General features: G+C 43.9%; 2 protein-coding genes across 5 annotated transcripts; one reads left to right on the forward strand and one right to left on the reverse strand.

Moving 5' to 3' along the window:
* Window positions 1-492: 492 nt before the first annotated feature.
* Window positions 493-3,513, reverse strand: LOC116727056 (protein FAM104A). The gene is made up of 3 exons (XM_032574134.1): window positions 2,929-3,513; window positions 2,635-2,740; window positions 493-1,402 (listed from the first exon to the last, which is right to left on the reverse strand). Exons 1-3 carry the CDS (start codon window positions 2,943-2,945, stop codon window positions 1,160-1,162), a joined length of 366 nt encoding a protein of 121 aa, XP_032430025.1. The 5' UTR covers window positions 2,946-3,513; the 3' UTR covers window positions 493-1,159.
* Window positions 3,514-3,848: 335 nt separating this feature from the next.
* Window positions 3,849-16,040, forward strand: amz2 (archaelysin family metallopeptidase 2). Of its 4 annotated transcripts, XM_032574132.1 has the most exons (9): window positions 3,849-4,020; window positions 6,001-6,107; window positions 6,775-6,852; window positions 7,361-7,649; window positions 8,401-8,574; window positions 8,671-8,799; window positions 8,893-9,056; window positions 9,795-9,971; window positions 15,065-16,040. In XM_032574132.1, the coding sequence occupies exons 4-9, from the start codon at window positions 7,361-7,363 to the stop codon at window positions 15,221-15,223; spliced, it is 1,092 nt and encodes a 363-aa protein (XP_032430023.1). In that variant the 5' UTR covers window positions 3,849-4,020; window positions 6,001-6,107; window positions 6,775-6,852; the 3' UTR covers window positions 15,224-16,040. The 4 variants fall into 4 exon arrangements, with proteins under 4 accessions (XP_032430023.1, XP_032430024.1, XP_032430022.1 ...); XM_032574131.1 differs by lacking the exon at window positions 6,775-6,852 and having other exon boundaries at window positions 3,850-4,020; window positions 5,973-6,107; XM_032574129.1 differs by lacking the exon at window positions 6,775-6,852 and having other exon boundaries at window positions 3,850-4,020.
* Window positions 16,041-16,841: the final 801 nt, after the last annotated feature.

Genomic DNA, 16,841 nt, shown 5'->3' on the forward strand with positions numbered 1-16,841 from the left:
GTTCACGCGATAAGTCGTTAAAAACATGCCACCTCAACATCCTCCTGCCACTTCCTGTCATCGTCTTCGTGGTTTGTGCCAGCGCAACATCCGGTTGTTGATCGTGTGGCGCGAGTAACAAAAAAGGTGCTTCCATTGCAGTCTTGCGAAATAAACTAATTTAGAACAACAGTTGAAGAAGTTGGAAGGAAATCCTAAAATCTGATTGAAATCCTAAAATCCTTTCTTTAGATTTAAAACGTCTGAACAAAGAATTAAGCAAAGGTGAGGAGGTCTTGGTTTGAAGACATGTATCGTTGACGTTAGCACAAAACACTATTTTTCTTTAGTGTCTGTATTAAAATGGAATATTTAACCAGTTTTCAATGTTCTGTTATTTTATCAACAAAAACTTTTGTTTTAAATAAATACTTTTAGATCACGCTAGGCTATGCATGTCGATACCATGCTGTTATTAAATTATGCCACGAAAATTAGAAACAGGCAGCCAACTGGAGTAAAGTGCATACCTTTATTTCAATTCACAAGCACTTTGGATCATCGTCACACTTCTGTTGTTATTAGCACCAATGAAGAATGTCCATGCACCAACGCACGCACGTAAAAAGAATGATACTTCTTGATAAAGTGCACAAGGTGCGTACACACACTCACACACACACACATCAACACAACACAAGAAAAAAAAAAGACACAGTGGCTAGGCCATGGAAAGGCGGATGTGTACGACGTATCAGGGCCATTTCTGAGTTTCAAAAGTTGGAAAGTTTTCGATTTTTGAAACTGAAAACTTCCAAGTTTCTGAGATTAGCCTGAAAATTTCAGAGATTTTTCTAGCAAATTTTCGACTTCCCAAAATCAGAAATTCACTTGTTTTTTTCTAGAAGGAAAAAAAACGAGATTAAAAATTTCTGATTTTTTTTGGCGGAAATTTGCTGTTCCCTTTTTGTTTTTCCTAACTACGATACTAATACGTCGTCGAAGATGTGCTTATGGTCTCAACCAATGATAAGATGAGCTGAGCAGCTCATCGACCCTCCTAACCTTCCACTCAGACACACACACACACAGCAGACTCCACCCCCAACACCCCGCACCAGGATGCTGTGACGGCGTCAAAGGCTTCAGCACTAAATAACACAACAGAAGAGGTCAAAGGTCATGTCGAGCCCAGCCACCCTCTGGTCTGCAGGCTGCTGAAGTGCGCCTCCCGCAGGACTCTGTTGATGTGGTCGTAGGAGGCGCTCTGCCCGTGGCCATGGAGACGGCGCTGCCAGGAGCCGGCCGAGTCTTCACGCTCCGGTCTGCCGCAGTTCTTCTGGTGGCGCGCGCTCGGCCCGGCGCTGGCCTCAGCTGCCCTTTCTGGACTGCTGGTTCCGTTGCTGCTGTCGCTGCTGGAGGACTGCAGAGGCACACAGAGAGGAGGGAGAGCAGGAGGAGATGCGGGGCTTTAAATAAAATATTCTCAGCTCTAGCAGAGAGTGGTGCAGTTCCTGGGAGAAGCAGAACTACACGTTTCTAAATGTCCACCGTTTCTACTGACAAGGACATTTATTACATCCACAGTGCCTTGATAAAGTATTCACACACCATCTTAAAACAATGATTAAATGCATTTCATTGGGATTTTATGTGATGAACATAAAAAATAATGAATATTTGTGAAATGGAAGGAAAATGATAAATGGTTTCCAATGTTTTTAATGCAAAAAATCTGACAACTTAGCAACCACTGGTCTTCGGGTGGGCTCTCCTGATAAAATGTTTTCACTACCGATACGATATCGACGTGGCAATTTTAAGTATTGGCCAATACCGATACAATATCAGCACGAATCATACATACTTTAACTACTTACTTTGTAGTCTGAAATGTTTGAAAAGACTTGATAAAGTGATATTGTCCAAACAGATGACAATCGCAAACAACAGGTAAAATGGGGTTCTGCAAAACTGTACTTTGGGATCTATATGAAAACTAATTATCACTCAAAGTGTTGCTGTGATTTTATTTTTGCTTCTCAAAAAAACAAGTATGAACTATTTAAAGGAAACAAATAAAAGTAGGTAGGAATGGGATCATGAATCCCAAACCTCAGATTTGTTTTACGTTTTCCATGAAAGGCAGTTTGCCCATCATTTTGGGCTCAGTTGAGGAAAAATGACAAAAATACTCTGTTTATACTGAACAAAAAAAAAAAAGAAGCAAAAACTGGGTCTAGATCACAGTTCTCTTGAAAACACTTGCTGTATTTAAAAAAGTTTTCATAAAGCAGTTATAGAAACAGATTTGACAGCACCAAGGTGGATTTTAGAGTAAAGTCAGTGAGCAGAAGTTACCATGAAACCAGAAAACTTGGAAAAGATGATGACTTTGTATTGAGTCTAACATTTTGGTAAGTAGATTTGAATTTAAGTGGGAAAGTTTTGTCCTAATTTATTTAATTTATTCTTGAATGGCCCCGGGCTCCACTTTGAACACTCTTGGTTTAAAACATTGACTGGCGCTGGCTGAATACAAATTCAGACTTTTTATCTGTGAAAATCATGCATGCCTTCGCGAAATATGGAAAAACTCAAAGGTATCAGTACTTTCTGCAAAATGAGAAAGAACCTTTGAAGAGCAGAGCTAACCTCCGAGTCCAGGTCCGACACCAGCAGGCAGGGACCCCCTCCTGACCTCTTGGGCTGCGGGTTCAGCTGCTGATCTTCAGCGCTCTCACCGCTACGGCGTCGCTTCCTGTGCAGAAACCGGACAAGAGCGTGTGACAGGGGGAACTGCAGGGGAGGGAGAGGCAGGAAGAAGAACCAAAAATAGAGCCACACATCTCATATGTTCCACATCTGAACACTTTGTCTTTAACAAGACCCAGAGGAAACTATGGCATCTCAATAAAATGCAGTAAATGACGACACTCATTTCGTTACCTGTTACCAGTCAGCATTTCTGCAGCCTGACACGGATGATATTTGGCACCGAGTTGAGAAGTCTCCCTCAGAGGCTTTGACAGCGGCTTAGTTTTACGAGCATTTCTCGGTGGGACTCAGTGTAAATCTCACCGGAGAGCCTCGGGGAGTGGAGCCGACTCGGTACAGCTAACACACCAGCCCCCCGCACTGGGTAGTCCGGCTCTCCTCGGTTCTACGACGTGTTCTCTGAGCGAACCCACAGAACCTACTGCTGCGTGTTCTCGTTCACTCAGCGTAATCTCGGGGAACTGAAGGCATGACGGCGAGAAGGGAGCGAACCGACCCGCAGCTAACTACTTTAGCCAAACACTTCTTCCGCTTTCGTATTCACACCGTTTATGGCGTCGAGCTGCTACATGAGGCTCGCGGTGATTCGATGAAACACAACAACAGATAAATTAGGAAGATATTAAACTTCTAATTCCCAGGCACCAGGAAGTTGTTTAGTAGTACCGCTTCAGAGAGCCGCTGTTCTCTCAGACGATGAAGTTGGCATCATATTCAGAACTTGACTAAAGGAATATTCCGCTCCGTTCAACGACCATTAACCGATCTAGTTCAAACTCTTATAGAATGGGTAAAAAAGAAAAAAATATATATCGTATTTTATACTTATTACATATTAAATAGTTTGTGATTTACGACATTTTTTTTTCCAATTTGGGAAAACAAAAACATTGAAATGTCTAGTTTTTGAGTCTTCATAAAAATCACAAACTGTGTTGTACAGAATCTGTACTCAATTCAAAACAATCCAGTTCACGTATGGCGATTCTTTGTATTTCAGTATTAAATGAGCGGAATAGCCCTTTAGTGAAGTTTCGGACTTGACCCTACAAGATTGATGCGAACTTCAGCCTGATTAAGACTCCGCCTCTGTGTTTACATTGCGTCATCAGGTACAGCTGGACGTTATAATACTGGGCTCATTAGAAGAATTTGAGGTATAGATATTAGGATCCAAGAGATGGCAGTGGTGCAACAAAAATGGATGCAAGCTGCCGTTAAAATCTAAAGAAGAAGAAGAAGAAACTGGACGTTAATACCAGGGTGAGCTTTTGCTAGCTCCTGTTTACAGCTACATTTTCTACCTACACAGAAACTACTATTTCAAAAAGGAAAGGTGGTGGCGGTAATGCATACCAAACATTTTTTGCCACCCGCCAATTAGAATCAAGAAGAAGAAAGGAAATGTTTCATTATGTTGTTAAATTGGGCATTACCCAGCCAACCGAGGGAACTTCACTCAATTAGCTTAGGCTAGCGATATGCTAAAAACAAGCATAGTATTACGTAGCTTCAGTTAAGGGAAATATGAAAAATCTGGAGAATGTGGCAATTTCTTGTATATGCTTAATCGGAATAATTGATTACTAAAATAACTGTTACTTTTCCCCCCTCCATAAATTTCTTCTACTTTTAAGAGATTTTAATTCTTTTGCAAGTGGGAAAAATAACTATTCCAATAGTTTATTGGCACAAACCTGACTTTTAAGTGCTTTCCATAACTTTTTCAAAGGGTTGAGGTCAATTTACTCTGATCCCCAGAACCAGACATGCTCTCTCTCATTCTGGATGTGTAAAGGCAGACATCTGGGGTTTTATCTTTATTCTTTTTCCTCTTACATCGCCACAGCAACCCAAGGTTTATCTGAGTTCACGTTGCTGGTTTGTTGTTGTTTCTCCTCCCGAGTTGCCTTGCTGCTGAAAATGTGCTGTAGAAATAAATCTGCTTTGTCTTAGGGGTCAGGCTCAGGGTAGAGGTCAGAGTTTCAGAAATACAAATGAATGGAAGCCAATACAAAGTAAAGACACATAATTTATACTGGATGGAGGTTTTGGATCAGAACCAACATGGACTGAACTTTTTAAATATATTTATTTATTTCAGTCAAACACAAATGATACATTATAAGTACACATAAATGTGATCAATAAGGCATGACACTGATATGGCTAAATGTGCAGCCTTTAACAAATTACCTGTAATATTTAAAAAAATAAATAATAATAAAAAATATCCTAACATTCAGTCGTGTAATCATTCAAAATGTATTGTGACAATGTTTTGAAAAAGAAGCGATGAATTAATTTAATTTCTGACATTATTCTGAGTGCGGAGAACCGGCAGGCGTCTTTGATTTAATGTTTATTTCAGCCTTTGCTGCAATAAACTTACATTCATCTGTAAAATTATATTTAGTTTTCTGATGTACAAAATATATGCGCATGTCACCTTCAGACTACCTATTTAACTATTTAAATGATTTACTGTTGGGCTGCTACGTCTGCAGCCATTAGGTTTTATTTTAGCACATGGTTTGTGGAGCTCACACTGCCTCCCGTTCAACCCGCTGCTTTTTCATTTCTGACGGCTTATAGTTTTTCTTCATGGATACTGCTGCCTCTTCATTTTCCTCTGGTTGTGACCAAAATCGGAAGAAATTATTTTATTTGTCCTTTGCACGCTAACTATGAATTGCGGTTTATTTATTTTCATAAAAACTTACATTTTAGGTAAACCCTGTTCTGGTGTCCTTATTGTTCACCATGTTTGTCTCATTTAGAGAAACCCTGTTTATCTTACTGAGAGCTGATGATTTTACCATGAACAAAAATTATTGCTAGTTAGTAATATCGATGTTTCGGGCATTTTCTCTCCCCTGCATTTAATCATTTCGACTCATTAAGACAGTGAGAGATGCGAGTGAGAATAACTTATTTTATCAGGCTGTGATAAACAGCTGTAGTAAACTGACTATGCTAGCTAATGCTAAACTTGTTCATTCAAGAGTGATCCCATAAATACAAACTTGTGTGCGAGTGTGTGATGGTCCATCCTGCTCCTCTCAATGATCAATTTTAGAAAAAAATAATAAAGTTCAAATGTTTCTAAGAGAGTGTTGGTTCTCTGTGCACAAACAGAAGCAGAAACCCATCGTCCATGTTGGTTTCAATTGTGCTTCAATAGTGTGTGTGTGTGTTTAATCTCTTCCCTTCAGAAGTGATTTTCCTTTGGGATTCCTGCAGCTCAGTGACAGAACAGGCAGGTCTGCCCATTGGAGGAACTGTTCTGAGGTTCCGGTCGGGTTCAGGGCTGCATCAGCCTTCCAGACCTCTCAGGTTTTCTGGCTCAGGTCAGGAGTTCTGCTTTGTCCGTTAGTTTTGTGTTTCTCTGTCTCTCTCTTTTAAAAAGACTTAAACACACATTCTTGGTATATATACCTTTACAGTGAAATTAGCTATAGCGCATGTATGTAGCTTTTTAAGCATACACATTACTGTGTAAAAGTTGTGTACAGGTGTAAAGAAATGTGAAATACATAAACCTTCACTGAGAAAGTACAAGGATTTTTACCAAAAGTAAATGAATTTCTATCACACCACACTTTTCCATAAAAACAGTACTAACTATTATGAGTAGACCTGGGCCAGTAGCATCGTTGTAGGGAGTTGAGTCAGGTGTAGTTTGATGTACAGCCATTAACTCAGTCAGAAACAGCTGTGCAACTGAACGAACTCTGTTGTACCTGTCAATTTTCATAAACAAATCAGACATAATATTATGAAGAGAGAGGGGAAGGAAGTTCAAACCTTCTCCGACTCCAGCGTCTTTCTGCCCAGCTTTCTAACCATACAGAGGAGCAGCATAAGCAAATGAGGTGGATTAGCAGTGCTTGCTAACAGCTGATGGTGTCATCTAGGATACGTTACTGTGGAATATCGTTTCTGCTGCTCAAATTTAAAGGTGTTATGTCATGGCAGTTATACACCAAGCTGTCTCTTTACTCTGAGGCTTTCTAGGTTCATTGCTAGACTGACTGCTGCCACAGATCCTTCATGTAGTGATGAGAAATACAAGCAACATACTGTAAAGATACAGTGAGTGTCATTAATTAAGGACGTAGAATATAGAGTGCGCACAAAGCCCTGATCATAACATTAATGAATATGTAAAGAAATTTATAAAAAGTGAGAAGAACCTGGGTCAACATACATCAGTGTATATCTGTGGTTGGTTAGCTCAAATGTTTGGAGCAATCCAGCTGCTGAGATTCCTTAAAAATAGAGAACATTCGTAAATTGAATAATTGTTTCTATTATAAAGGCAAAAGGTGCCTGCCAAAAAATGGACTTTTGTTTATCTTCAACCTCCCTGCTGAATTGTTAATAGCATGCAGCAAAAGCAATTCTGTTCCAGTGTCTTTAACTCTTCAGTTTGTCTTTTTTACCAGTTTTTAGAAGTGTTAGTGAAGCAGTTTGATTTAAAGACAAGCAACAGGGTCGAGGGGAGGAATCACTGCTACACTATGCTAGGCTTAGCTGCAGTAAAAGTTTGTTTTTATTATTCTGATATAAATTCATTCTATCTCTCTCCCCCATCCCACAGATGAACGTGGTCCAGCATTCTGAGGAGAAGCTCAGCAGGGCTTTAGTGTCTAAATTACCGGCTTTGGCTAAATTATACAGCGACTACACAGAAGGAGAAAGGCGCTTTCTGGAGGGAGGACTGCACCCTGGGAAGCGAGGGTCTCTCTTCCAGCCCATCACTCTTCACTCTGACTCGGACTGGATCGTTGCTCATCCTCAGGAACCTCAAGACTTTGAGGCTTTCTATAGAGACCCTCACCGCAAGACGCCTGACGCAAGCCACAACACTATTTACATACAAACTATCGGTGAGTGAGCTTGTGCTACATGTGACTTGAACTTTTTAAATTTCTTGTAAAATGCGTTTTTCTTGGAAGGTTGAAGATTGTCAAAAAATTCAAGGGGTATTGCAAATTTGATGTATTATTTTACAAAACCCTAGCTGCGCTTCCAAAGACCATAAAATTGCACGAATTGAAATTACTGAAATAAATGTCCTTAATAAAAGGAATTTAGAAAAAAAACACTAATGTTCAATAAAAAAGTTTTTCTGCTGAGGCCATATTAACATCAGTGTATTTCACAAAACTGCAATGGAAGCACATTTTTCACATCACACGAGCCAAGTGATCAACAGCAGGTTGTTACTACTGTTGGAAAACAGTGAAGAAGATGACAGGAAGTGCTAGAAGGTTGAAGGCAAGGCGCGTTTTTTTTAATGACATCATGGGGACAAACTTATTTACGTGATTCAAACTGTATTTCTTACCTATTAGAAACATTGCAATTGTGAAATTGTGTATTTTTGACATGAGCAGAGTATCAACAAAGTTTTGAGCACATTTCCCATTGAATGAATAGTTGTGTTTCCAAATCCACTGATGTTGAAAAAACACAATTTCACCACTGTGGTGTTTTCTACAAACAAGTGGCCAAGAAACCACCTCATTGTAGTCCCAACATTTTTTTCATCAAAAAAACTTTTTTTTTTTTTTATAGGTGTGTTTCAGTTAAGCTAAATATTTTTTGAAATATCAAACTGTGTGCGTCTGTTTGCAGGTTCTTTTGGAGACGAGGGACTCCAGACAGACCAGTATGTTGAATGGCTCAGAGATTACTGCCAGGCCTTTTTCTGTGGGCTTTCTGTTAAGTTGCTTCCAGCAGTTAGTGTGTCTGAAACAGGATGCTCCTTTAGGGTGAACAGCAGCTCACACAACCTGCAAATTCTCACAGGTAACTCAGACATATTTCTTTATCCAAGCTTTGCTTCACGATGTCAGTGCTTTCCCTTCAGACACGACCTGTTTGTTGTTTCCCTTTGAAACAAAGGTGACTTGTTACGGTATCTGGGGAAAAGAAAACCAAAAGATGCTTTCTGCATAGTTGGAATCACGATGATTGACCTCTACCCAAAGGACTCCTGGAACTTTGTGTTTGGTCAGGCTTCTCTCAGTGACGGTGAGCTTTTTGTTGTCATTAAGGAAAATGTACAGCAACCACTAGATGGTGCTCAAATGTATAAAGTGTGACTTTAATTTCCACCCCCATCAGGGATGGGTGTGTTCAGCTTTGCCAGATATGACGACCACTTTTACTCCAGAAATTATGCTGGGAGGCTGAAGAAGAAGCTTCAGCCGAGGCAGGGAGATTTCTCTGTGTTCCAGGGATACTACACTCCACCCATCACCAGCACTCTGCTGCTTCGATCCTGCAAGGTTGTTAAAGGGCATATGGAATCATTTTTACACATTTCCATTTTCAGTTGCACTCATATTTTTGTCTTATGATAGTTACATTCATTTTTCATGCTTGCAAGTTGATTTAAAAAGTTAGCGCAGAACAGCTGAGAACACAGCTGGAAGTTGTATTACGCGATTGTGTGATGACATCATATTGAGAAAGCTGAACTCGGCCCCTGATTGGCCCATTAACGAGGTATGAGGAGGAATGTGCCTGGATACCTATCAAACTGAGACCCCCACCCAAGGATTTAAAAGATCAGTCATAAACAGTTATTCGAAACTCAAAATCTCAGAAATGTCCAAAAGTTGAAAATTCTTAACCTTTGAAGCTCATAAATTTCCAAGTTTCTTTCTAGCAAATTTCTGAGATTAATCTAAAAATGTCAGAGTTTTTTTTTTTTTCAAAAATGTACTACTCCTGTTTTTCCTTTCATCTACAATGACCCTAATGTCACACTTTCTCTTTCAGTGGTGGCGGTTTTTTATTTCAGAAAAGTAGTACTCTAAAACTACTCTATTTTGAAAATAATTGCAAAGACTCAAGTGACAGTTACGTTTTATGACTTCAACCTTTTAAGGCCTAAAACATGTTTAGAGATAACTCTCCCATTGAGTCTTTGTGTGTTCAGCGCTTCGAGTGCAGGTGGTTTTATCTCACTAGTTCTGTTTGGGAATTTGCTATGACACGGTGTATGTAACATGCTGTTACAGACCATTACCCATGAGATTGGCCATATGTTTGGAATAAAGCACTGCCAGTGGATGAACTGTGTCATGCAGGGATCGAACCACTTGGAGGAGTCGGATCGTAGACCACTGGACCTCTGTCCGATCTGCCTTCACAAGCTTCAGGTCGCAGTTGGATTTAAAATTGCTGACAGATACAAGGTAAAACTACACTCTGCTTAATGTACGCTCAACTATTCAATGTGCAGGAGACATTTCCATGCTGTAATGATGATGAGTGCAAAGTAACTCGGCTTTTTAAGCGTCACAGATGTTAGAAACTCTGATTACGTCAGCCGGTTTTCTGGTAGCGTCTGGGTCGGTGTTCTGCCCCCTGACATGCCTGAGTTCACATGGTGGACTGAATTTTAACCTCACTGTGCTGAGCTGGTACATCCTGAAAAATATCTTTCTCAGCATCTGCTTGAATTTTGAACCCTAACGGAATGCTGCACATTTCCGCTCCGCAAGAAGGTTTATCTGTAACAATTTGTAACATTGTCTTTCTTTCTTTCTTTTTTTATCTCTATAAACATTTTAAGGATCTTCTTGTTGTCAAATTGTTCTCTTCTCCTTCAGAAATTCCTGAAGCATAAACCTCATTATCCAAAACAGGATTAAAAAAACAATGTTGGATTTGAACTTTTATTTCAAATTCAAGGTCTGTTTTGAGCTCCATCTATTTCCCAGCTTTCCCTGCCCTGCTTTAAAGCTGCAGTTTGTAACTTTTATAAAAAATATTATTTTGCACATACTTGTGTTACCATGTCGTGACAATGTAGCATGAGACAGATAATCTGTCTCCTCCACCTCCTTCCTGAGCTGCTATTGTCGTGTGTGTAGAAACGACAGCGCTCCAGGTCAGAAACAACCAATCAGAGACAGGAGGCCGAGTCTTAGCGCTGTCAATCAACTTCACTGCTAAATGTGCTAATGACAGAGAAACAACTCCCCGTACCTGAAAACCGTTTATCCGCCATCGTCAGTGGCTATGTTAACTAGCCTTAGCATTCAGGACGGGCTCTGCTGATGGAGAGAAGCTGCATCACACCTGCCTACAGTGTTTTTTTTTTTTTCTTCTCCTTGACCTGAATCTTTGGTAGATGACACTTTGTCACCCAACTCTGACCACCTCACCTGGCGTTTCAGCAACAGGGCAATTCAAAGTGCCTTGTTGTTTATGATGGTTTTATGTTTTTATGAAACATAAATACGTCCCGAGTAGAGGTCAGCAGCACACCATCCCCACTATAAACAGTGTTGGTGCTGCACCGCTTCCCCCCCCTGAGACGCCGGATGGTGGACCAGAATCGCCTCGAAGCCGTACGGAAGTCTTTCTCCATGGCCTCTCCAAACTCCTCCCACGCCCGGGTTTTTGCCTCAGCAACCGCCCGAGCCGCATGCCGCTTCGCCCGCCGGTACCCATCAGCTGCTTCCGGAGTCCCACAGGCCAAAAAGGCCCGATAGGACTCCTTCTTCAGCCTGATGGCATCCCTCACCGAAGGTGTCCACCAGCGGGTTCGAGGGTTGCCGCCGCGACAGGCACCGACAACCTTGCGGCCACAGCTCCGATCGGCCGCCTCGACAATGGAGGCACGGAACACGGTCCACTCAGACTCCATGTCCCCCACCTCCCCCGGGACGTGTTCGAAGTTTTGCCGGAGATGGGAGTTAAAGCTCCGTCTCACAGGGGATTCCGCCAGACGTTCCCAGCAGACCCTCACAACACGTTTGGGCCTGCCAGGTCTGACCGGCTTTCGCCCCCACCACCGGAGCCAACTCACCACCAGGTAGTGGTCAGTGGACAGCTCCGCACCTCTCTTCACCCGAGTGTCCAAGACATACGGCCGCAGATCCGATGAAACGATGACAAAGTCGATCATCGAACTGCGGCCTAGGGTGTCCTGGTGCCAAGTGCACATATGGACACCCTTATGCTTGAACATGGTGTTCGTTATGGACAATCCATGGCGAGCACAGAAGTCCAGCAACAGAACACCGCTCGAGTTCAGGTCGGGCGGGCCGTTCCTCCCAACCACGCCCCTCCAGGTCTCACTGTCATTGCCCACGTGAGCGTTGAAGTCCCCCAGCAGAACAAGGGAGTCCCCAGGAGGAGCACTCTCCAGTACCCCCTCTAAGGACTCCAAAAAGGGTGGGTAATCTGAACTGTCGTTCGGCCCGTAAGCACAAACGACAGTCAGAACCCGTCCCCCCACCCGTAGGCGGAGGGATGCTACCCTCTCGTTCACCGGGGTAAACCCCAACGTACAGGCGCCGAGATGGGGAGCAACAAGTATGCCCACTCCTGCCCGACGCCTCTCACCTTGGGCAACTCCAGAGTGGAAGTATGTCCAGCCCCTCTCAAGGAGACTGGTTCCAGAACCAGAGCCGTGCGTCGAGGTGAGACCGACTATTTCTAGCCGGAACCTCTCGACCTCACGCACTAGCTCCGGCTCCTTCCCCACCAGAGAGGTGACATTCCACGTCCCAAGAGCCAGTTTCTGCAACCGAGGATCGGACCGCCAGGGTCCCCTCCCTCTGCTGCCACCCATCCCACACTGCACCCGACCCCTTTGGCCCCTCCCACGGGTGGTGGGCCCATGGGAGGGGGGGCCCATGTTTCCTCTTCGGGCTGAGCCCGGCCGGGCTCCATGGGTAAAAGCCCGGCCACCAGACGCTCGCCATCGTGCCCCCCCTCCAGGCCTGGCTCCAGAGTGGGGCCCCGGTGACCCGCGTCCGGGCGAGGGAACACCAAGTCCAAAGTTTTCCTTCATCATTGGGGTCTTTGGGCTGCTCTTTGTCTGGTCTCTCACCTAGGACCTGTCTGCCTTGGGTGACCCTACCAGGGGCATGAAGCCCCAGACAGCATAGCTCCTAGGATCATTGGGACACTCAAACCCCTCCACCACGATAAGGTGGCAGCCCATGGAGGAGTCGGGACGTTGTGGGCCGGTGGGCAGAGTACTTCGAAGACCTCCTCAATCCCACCAACATGCCTTCCACTGAGGAAGCGGAGCCTGGGGACTCTGGGTTGGGCTCTCCAATCTCTGGGGACGAGGTCGCCGAGGTGGTTAAAAAGCTCCTCGGTGGCAGGGCCCCGGGGGTGGATGAGATCCGCCCGGAGTTTCTTAAGGCTCTGGATGTTGTAGGGTTGTGTTGGTTGACGCGACTCTGCAATGTCGCATGGACATCGGGGGCAGTTCCCCTGGATTGGCAGACTGGGGTGGTGGTCCCCCTGTTCAAAAAGGGGGACCGGAGGGTGTGCTCCAATTATAGAGGGGTCACACTCTTAAGCCTCCCTGGCAAGGTCTATTCAGGGGTCCTGGAGAGGAGGGTCCGTCGGATAGTCGAACCTCGGATTCAGGAAGAGCAGTGTGGTTTTCGTCCTGGTCGTGGAACGCTGGACCAGCTCTACACCCTCGGCAGGGTCCTGGAGGGTGCATGGGAGTTCGCCCAACCAGTCTACATGTGTTTTGTGGACCTGGAGAAGGCGTTCGACCGTGTCCCTCGGGGAGCCCTGTGGGGGGTTCTCCGGGAGTATGGGGTACCGGGCCCTTTGATACGGGCTGTCAGGTCCCTGTATGACCGGTGTCAGAGTCTGGTCCGCATTGCCGGCAGTAAGTCGGGCTCGTTTCCGGTGAGAGTTGGACTCCGCCAGGGCTGCCCTTTGTCACCGATTCTGTTCATCACTTTCATGGACAGAATTTCTAGGCGCAGCCAAGGTGTTGAGGGGATCCGATTTGGTGGCCTTAGGATCTCATCTCTGCTTTTTGCAGACGATGTGGTCCTTTTGGCTTCATCAGATCGTGATCTGCAGCTCTCGCTGGAGCGGTTCGCAGCCGAGTGTGACGCGGCCGGGATGAGGATCAGTGCCTCCAAATCCGAGGCCATGGTCTTGAGCCGGAAAAGGGTAGAGTGCCTTCTCCGGGTCAGGGGGGGTGTCCTGCCCCAAGTGGAGGAGTTTAAGTATCTCGGGATCTTGTTCACGAATGGGGGAAGAAGGGAGCGGGAGATCGACAGGCGGATTGGCGCAGCGTCTGCTGTCAAGCGGGCGCTGTACCGGTCCGTCGTGGTGAAGAGAGAGCTGAGCCAAAAAGCGAAGCTCTCGATTTACCGGTCGATCTACGTTCCCACCCTCATCTATGGTCATGAGCTTTGGGTCATGACCGAAAGAACGAGATCGCGGATACAAGCGGCCGAAATGGGTTTTCTCCGTAGGGTGGCTGGGCTCTCCCTTAGAGATGGGGTGAGAAGCTCAGTCATCCGGGAGGGACTCAGAGTAGAGCCGCTGCTCCTTCACATCGAGAGGAGCCAGTTGAGGTGGCTCGGGCATCTGGTCAGGATGCCTCCTAGACGCCTCCCTGGTGAGGTGTTCCGGGCACGTCCCACCGGGAGGAGGCCCCGGGGAAGACCCAGGACACGCTGGAGGGACTATGTCTCTCGGCTGGCCTGGGAACGCCTCGGGATTCCCCCGGAGGAGCTAGAAGAAGTGGCTGGGGAGAGGGAAGTCTGGGCCTCCCTTCTGAAGCTGCTACCCCCGCGACCCGACCTCGGATAAGCGGAAGAAGATGGATGGATGGATGGATGGATGGATGAAACATAAATACATCATGCAGACAATAATTGTGAAAACGAGTAACAAACATTGCATTTTGTCAAGTGCCATTGTTAAAATCATCAAAACGCATTAAATATGTTGGTTTATGTTCCATTTCAGAACTCTAAACAGGTGGGTGTGTAGTCTTGATTTAAAGGATCTCTGTGTTTCAGCTGTTTTGCAGTTTTCTGGAAGTTTGTTCTATATATAACCAGTTAATCTGCTGATTAGAGACTCTCCCAGAACTATAAGTATCTTTTCTCTCTCTCTCTTTTTGTAAACCTTTTAGAAACATTTTCCTCTACTGGTATCAAGTCCCACATTTTGTTACTTTTTTTTTTTTTTAAATTAACAATACTGAAAACCATTTCTCCTGTACATCTGTCTCTGTTAAGTAAATGGATCACAAAAAAACCCCTAAAAAAAAAACAAACCCTAAAGCAACTTTGCCAAGATTGCCGCTCATAAGGTTGTACTTCCAAGAAGATTCCATAAATATGACCGGCAAGGTGCAAGAAATGATTTATTTAGTCATTGATAAATGGATGGTTACTGTGTTCTTCACAGTTTGATTTTGCCATACTTTGGGAGAGTTTATTCATCATCACACTATTTTTACTTTGATTCTTGTAAATAAATTTTTCTGTGTGTTCAACAGGCTTTACTTTGCTGGATGGAAGACGACGAGAGTCAGCTGTCAGAAGCAGAGGGGGCGTCTGCTCACCACTCTGCTGTCCGTTTTCACAAACCCACCGAAGCCTTCAATGAATCCCGGCTGTGGCTCCGCAGCTGTTTGGACAGACTGGAAATAAGTTAGCCGAAGTGACTGCCAGCTTTCATTCAGCTGATGGAAGAGTTTTGTCTAAGCCTCTTAAGGTTGTTCCTGTGGCTCAGTGGTAGGGTTGGGATCTTGCAATTGGAAGCTTGCGGCTTCCGTCTGGGCATGACACTTAACCCCAAGTTGCCTACAGCTTGGTGTATGAATGAATGAACATGTGAAATACTCAAATGACATCTTTTAGGCCAATTGCTTCTCCTTCATTTGGCTCGAACACGAAGAAAAGATCAGGTCACAAGTGCAGCTGGTTATCACGAGTAAACATGCAGGAGGATCATTAAGATATTTTTATTGCTTTATTGTGTAAACTGAGGATTCGACAGATGTCTGATGGGACACATTAAAAATAAGAGGGAATTTGGATGGACTGTCATACTTAGAAAAACAATCAACAGGAGAAAGAAACTTTGTGAATTAAGGGATTTAATGTCACATTTTTATTTTAGTCTAAAATGCAAACTGCAATCTGATGTGTTTATGCTCAGATTAGCAGGTCATTTTGCATGGATGGATGTGTTAACATTATACAGGCTCTTCAGTGACTGATGTGATCAATGCATGAGCCATCGCGTCATGACACAAAAATACGCCTGAAAGGCTTAATTAAGAAGTTCAATTCACATCATTGCTTTATTGCGATTTAATGCATCTTTGGTACAAAATGACAAATGATTGATATACAGAAAAAATAGATTAAAAAAGAAGAAAATACTTTTTGTTACATTCTCCTGAGGTTTTGGAATTTTTTATTTATTTATTTATTTTCAATTAAGTGCAATAAAATCTGTGCAGTATATTTTGTTAGCAGCTCTCTTTAGTTTCTAGTATTTTCCAGGAGTGGTTAGACTGATCAACAGCTGATGTAAAATGCTTCAGTGTTAGGCCCTGATTGATACCAGACAGACTAACTAACTAACTTCACACTGCAACACTGATGACTTATTGAGGACACGCCTTTGTGTGACATCTCCTGTCACTGTTCATTCACTCTACACTCTTCACTAACACAGAAAAAAGTACAAAAAAAGCATTAATTTTTATATTTGGCGTGTAAACTTGTAAAAAAAAAAATACTGGTTGTTGGATCATATTTAAGGTACAACTCCCTATTTCGATCAAACACCACAGCGATACTTCCCTCTAGGCATGGGGCGGTATGAAATTATGACGCTATGATATGTTAGGTAAAAATATCACCATGTCATGGTATCACTGGCGGGTAAACGTCAGCCCCTTGTTCTACTCTTAGCTTGGTACAGAGGGTCTGAACGCTCGGCTATTGAGACACGATTGCTTCCTAGAGGAGTGGACTCTGTTGAGGTTTTAAATTTTTCTAAAGTCGCTAATGTTTGGCCGTGACGTAACGATGATGTAATGCACCAGTTTGATGCTATGAAGCTTCCGGAAATTACGAGGCGGCTGTTGGTGTCAATTCATTATTTGAAAGTGTGGCCAACATGGACTGAAAGACTTCCTTCACTTCCTCTGCTGCCATTGCAGAAACTGCAGTGAGAGTGCATTTCTAAAACAGCGCAGAAGATCAACTTCTCCTGTATGCTGATTGGCCCAGTAGAAATTCTACCGGCAGACTCCAAAT

Source organism: Xiphophorus hellerii, chromosome 10, assembly GCF_003331165.1.
Source record: "Xiphophorus hellerii strain 12219 chromosome 10, Xiphophorus_hellerii-4.1, whole genome shotgun sequence".
NCBI lineage: Eukaryota > Metazoa > Chordata > Actinopteri > Cyprinodontiformes > Poeciliidae > Xiphophorus > Xiphophorus hellerii.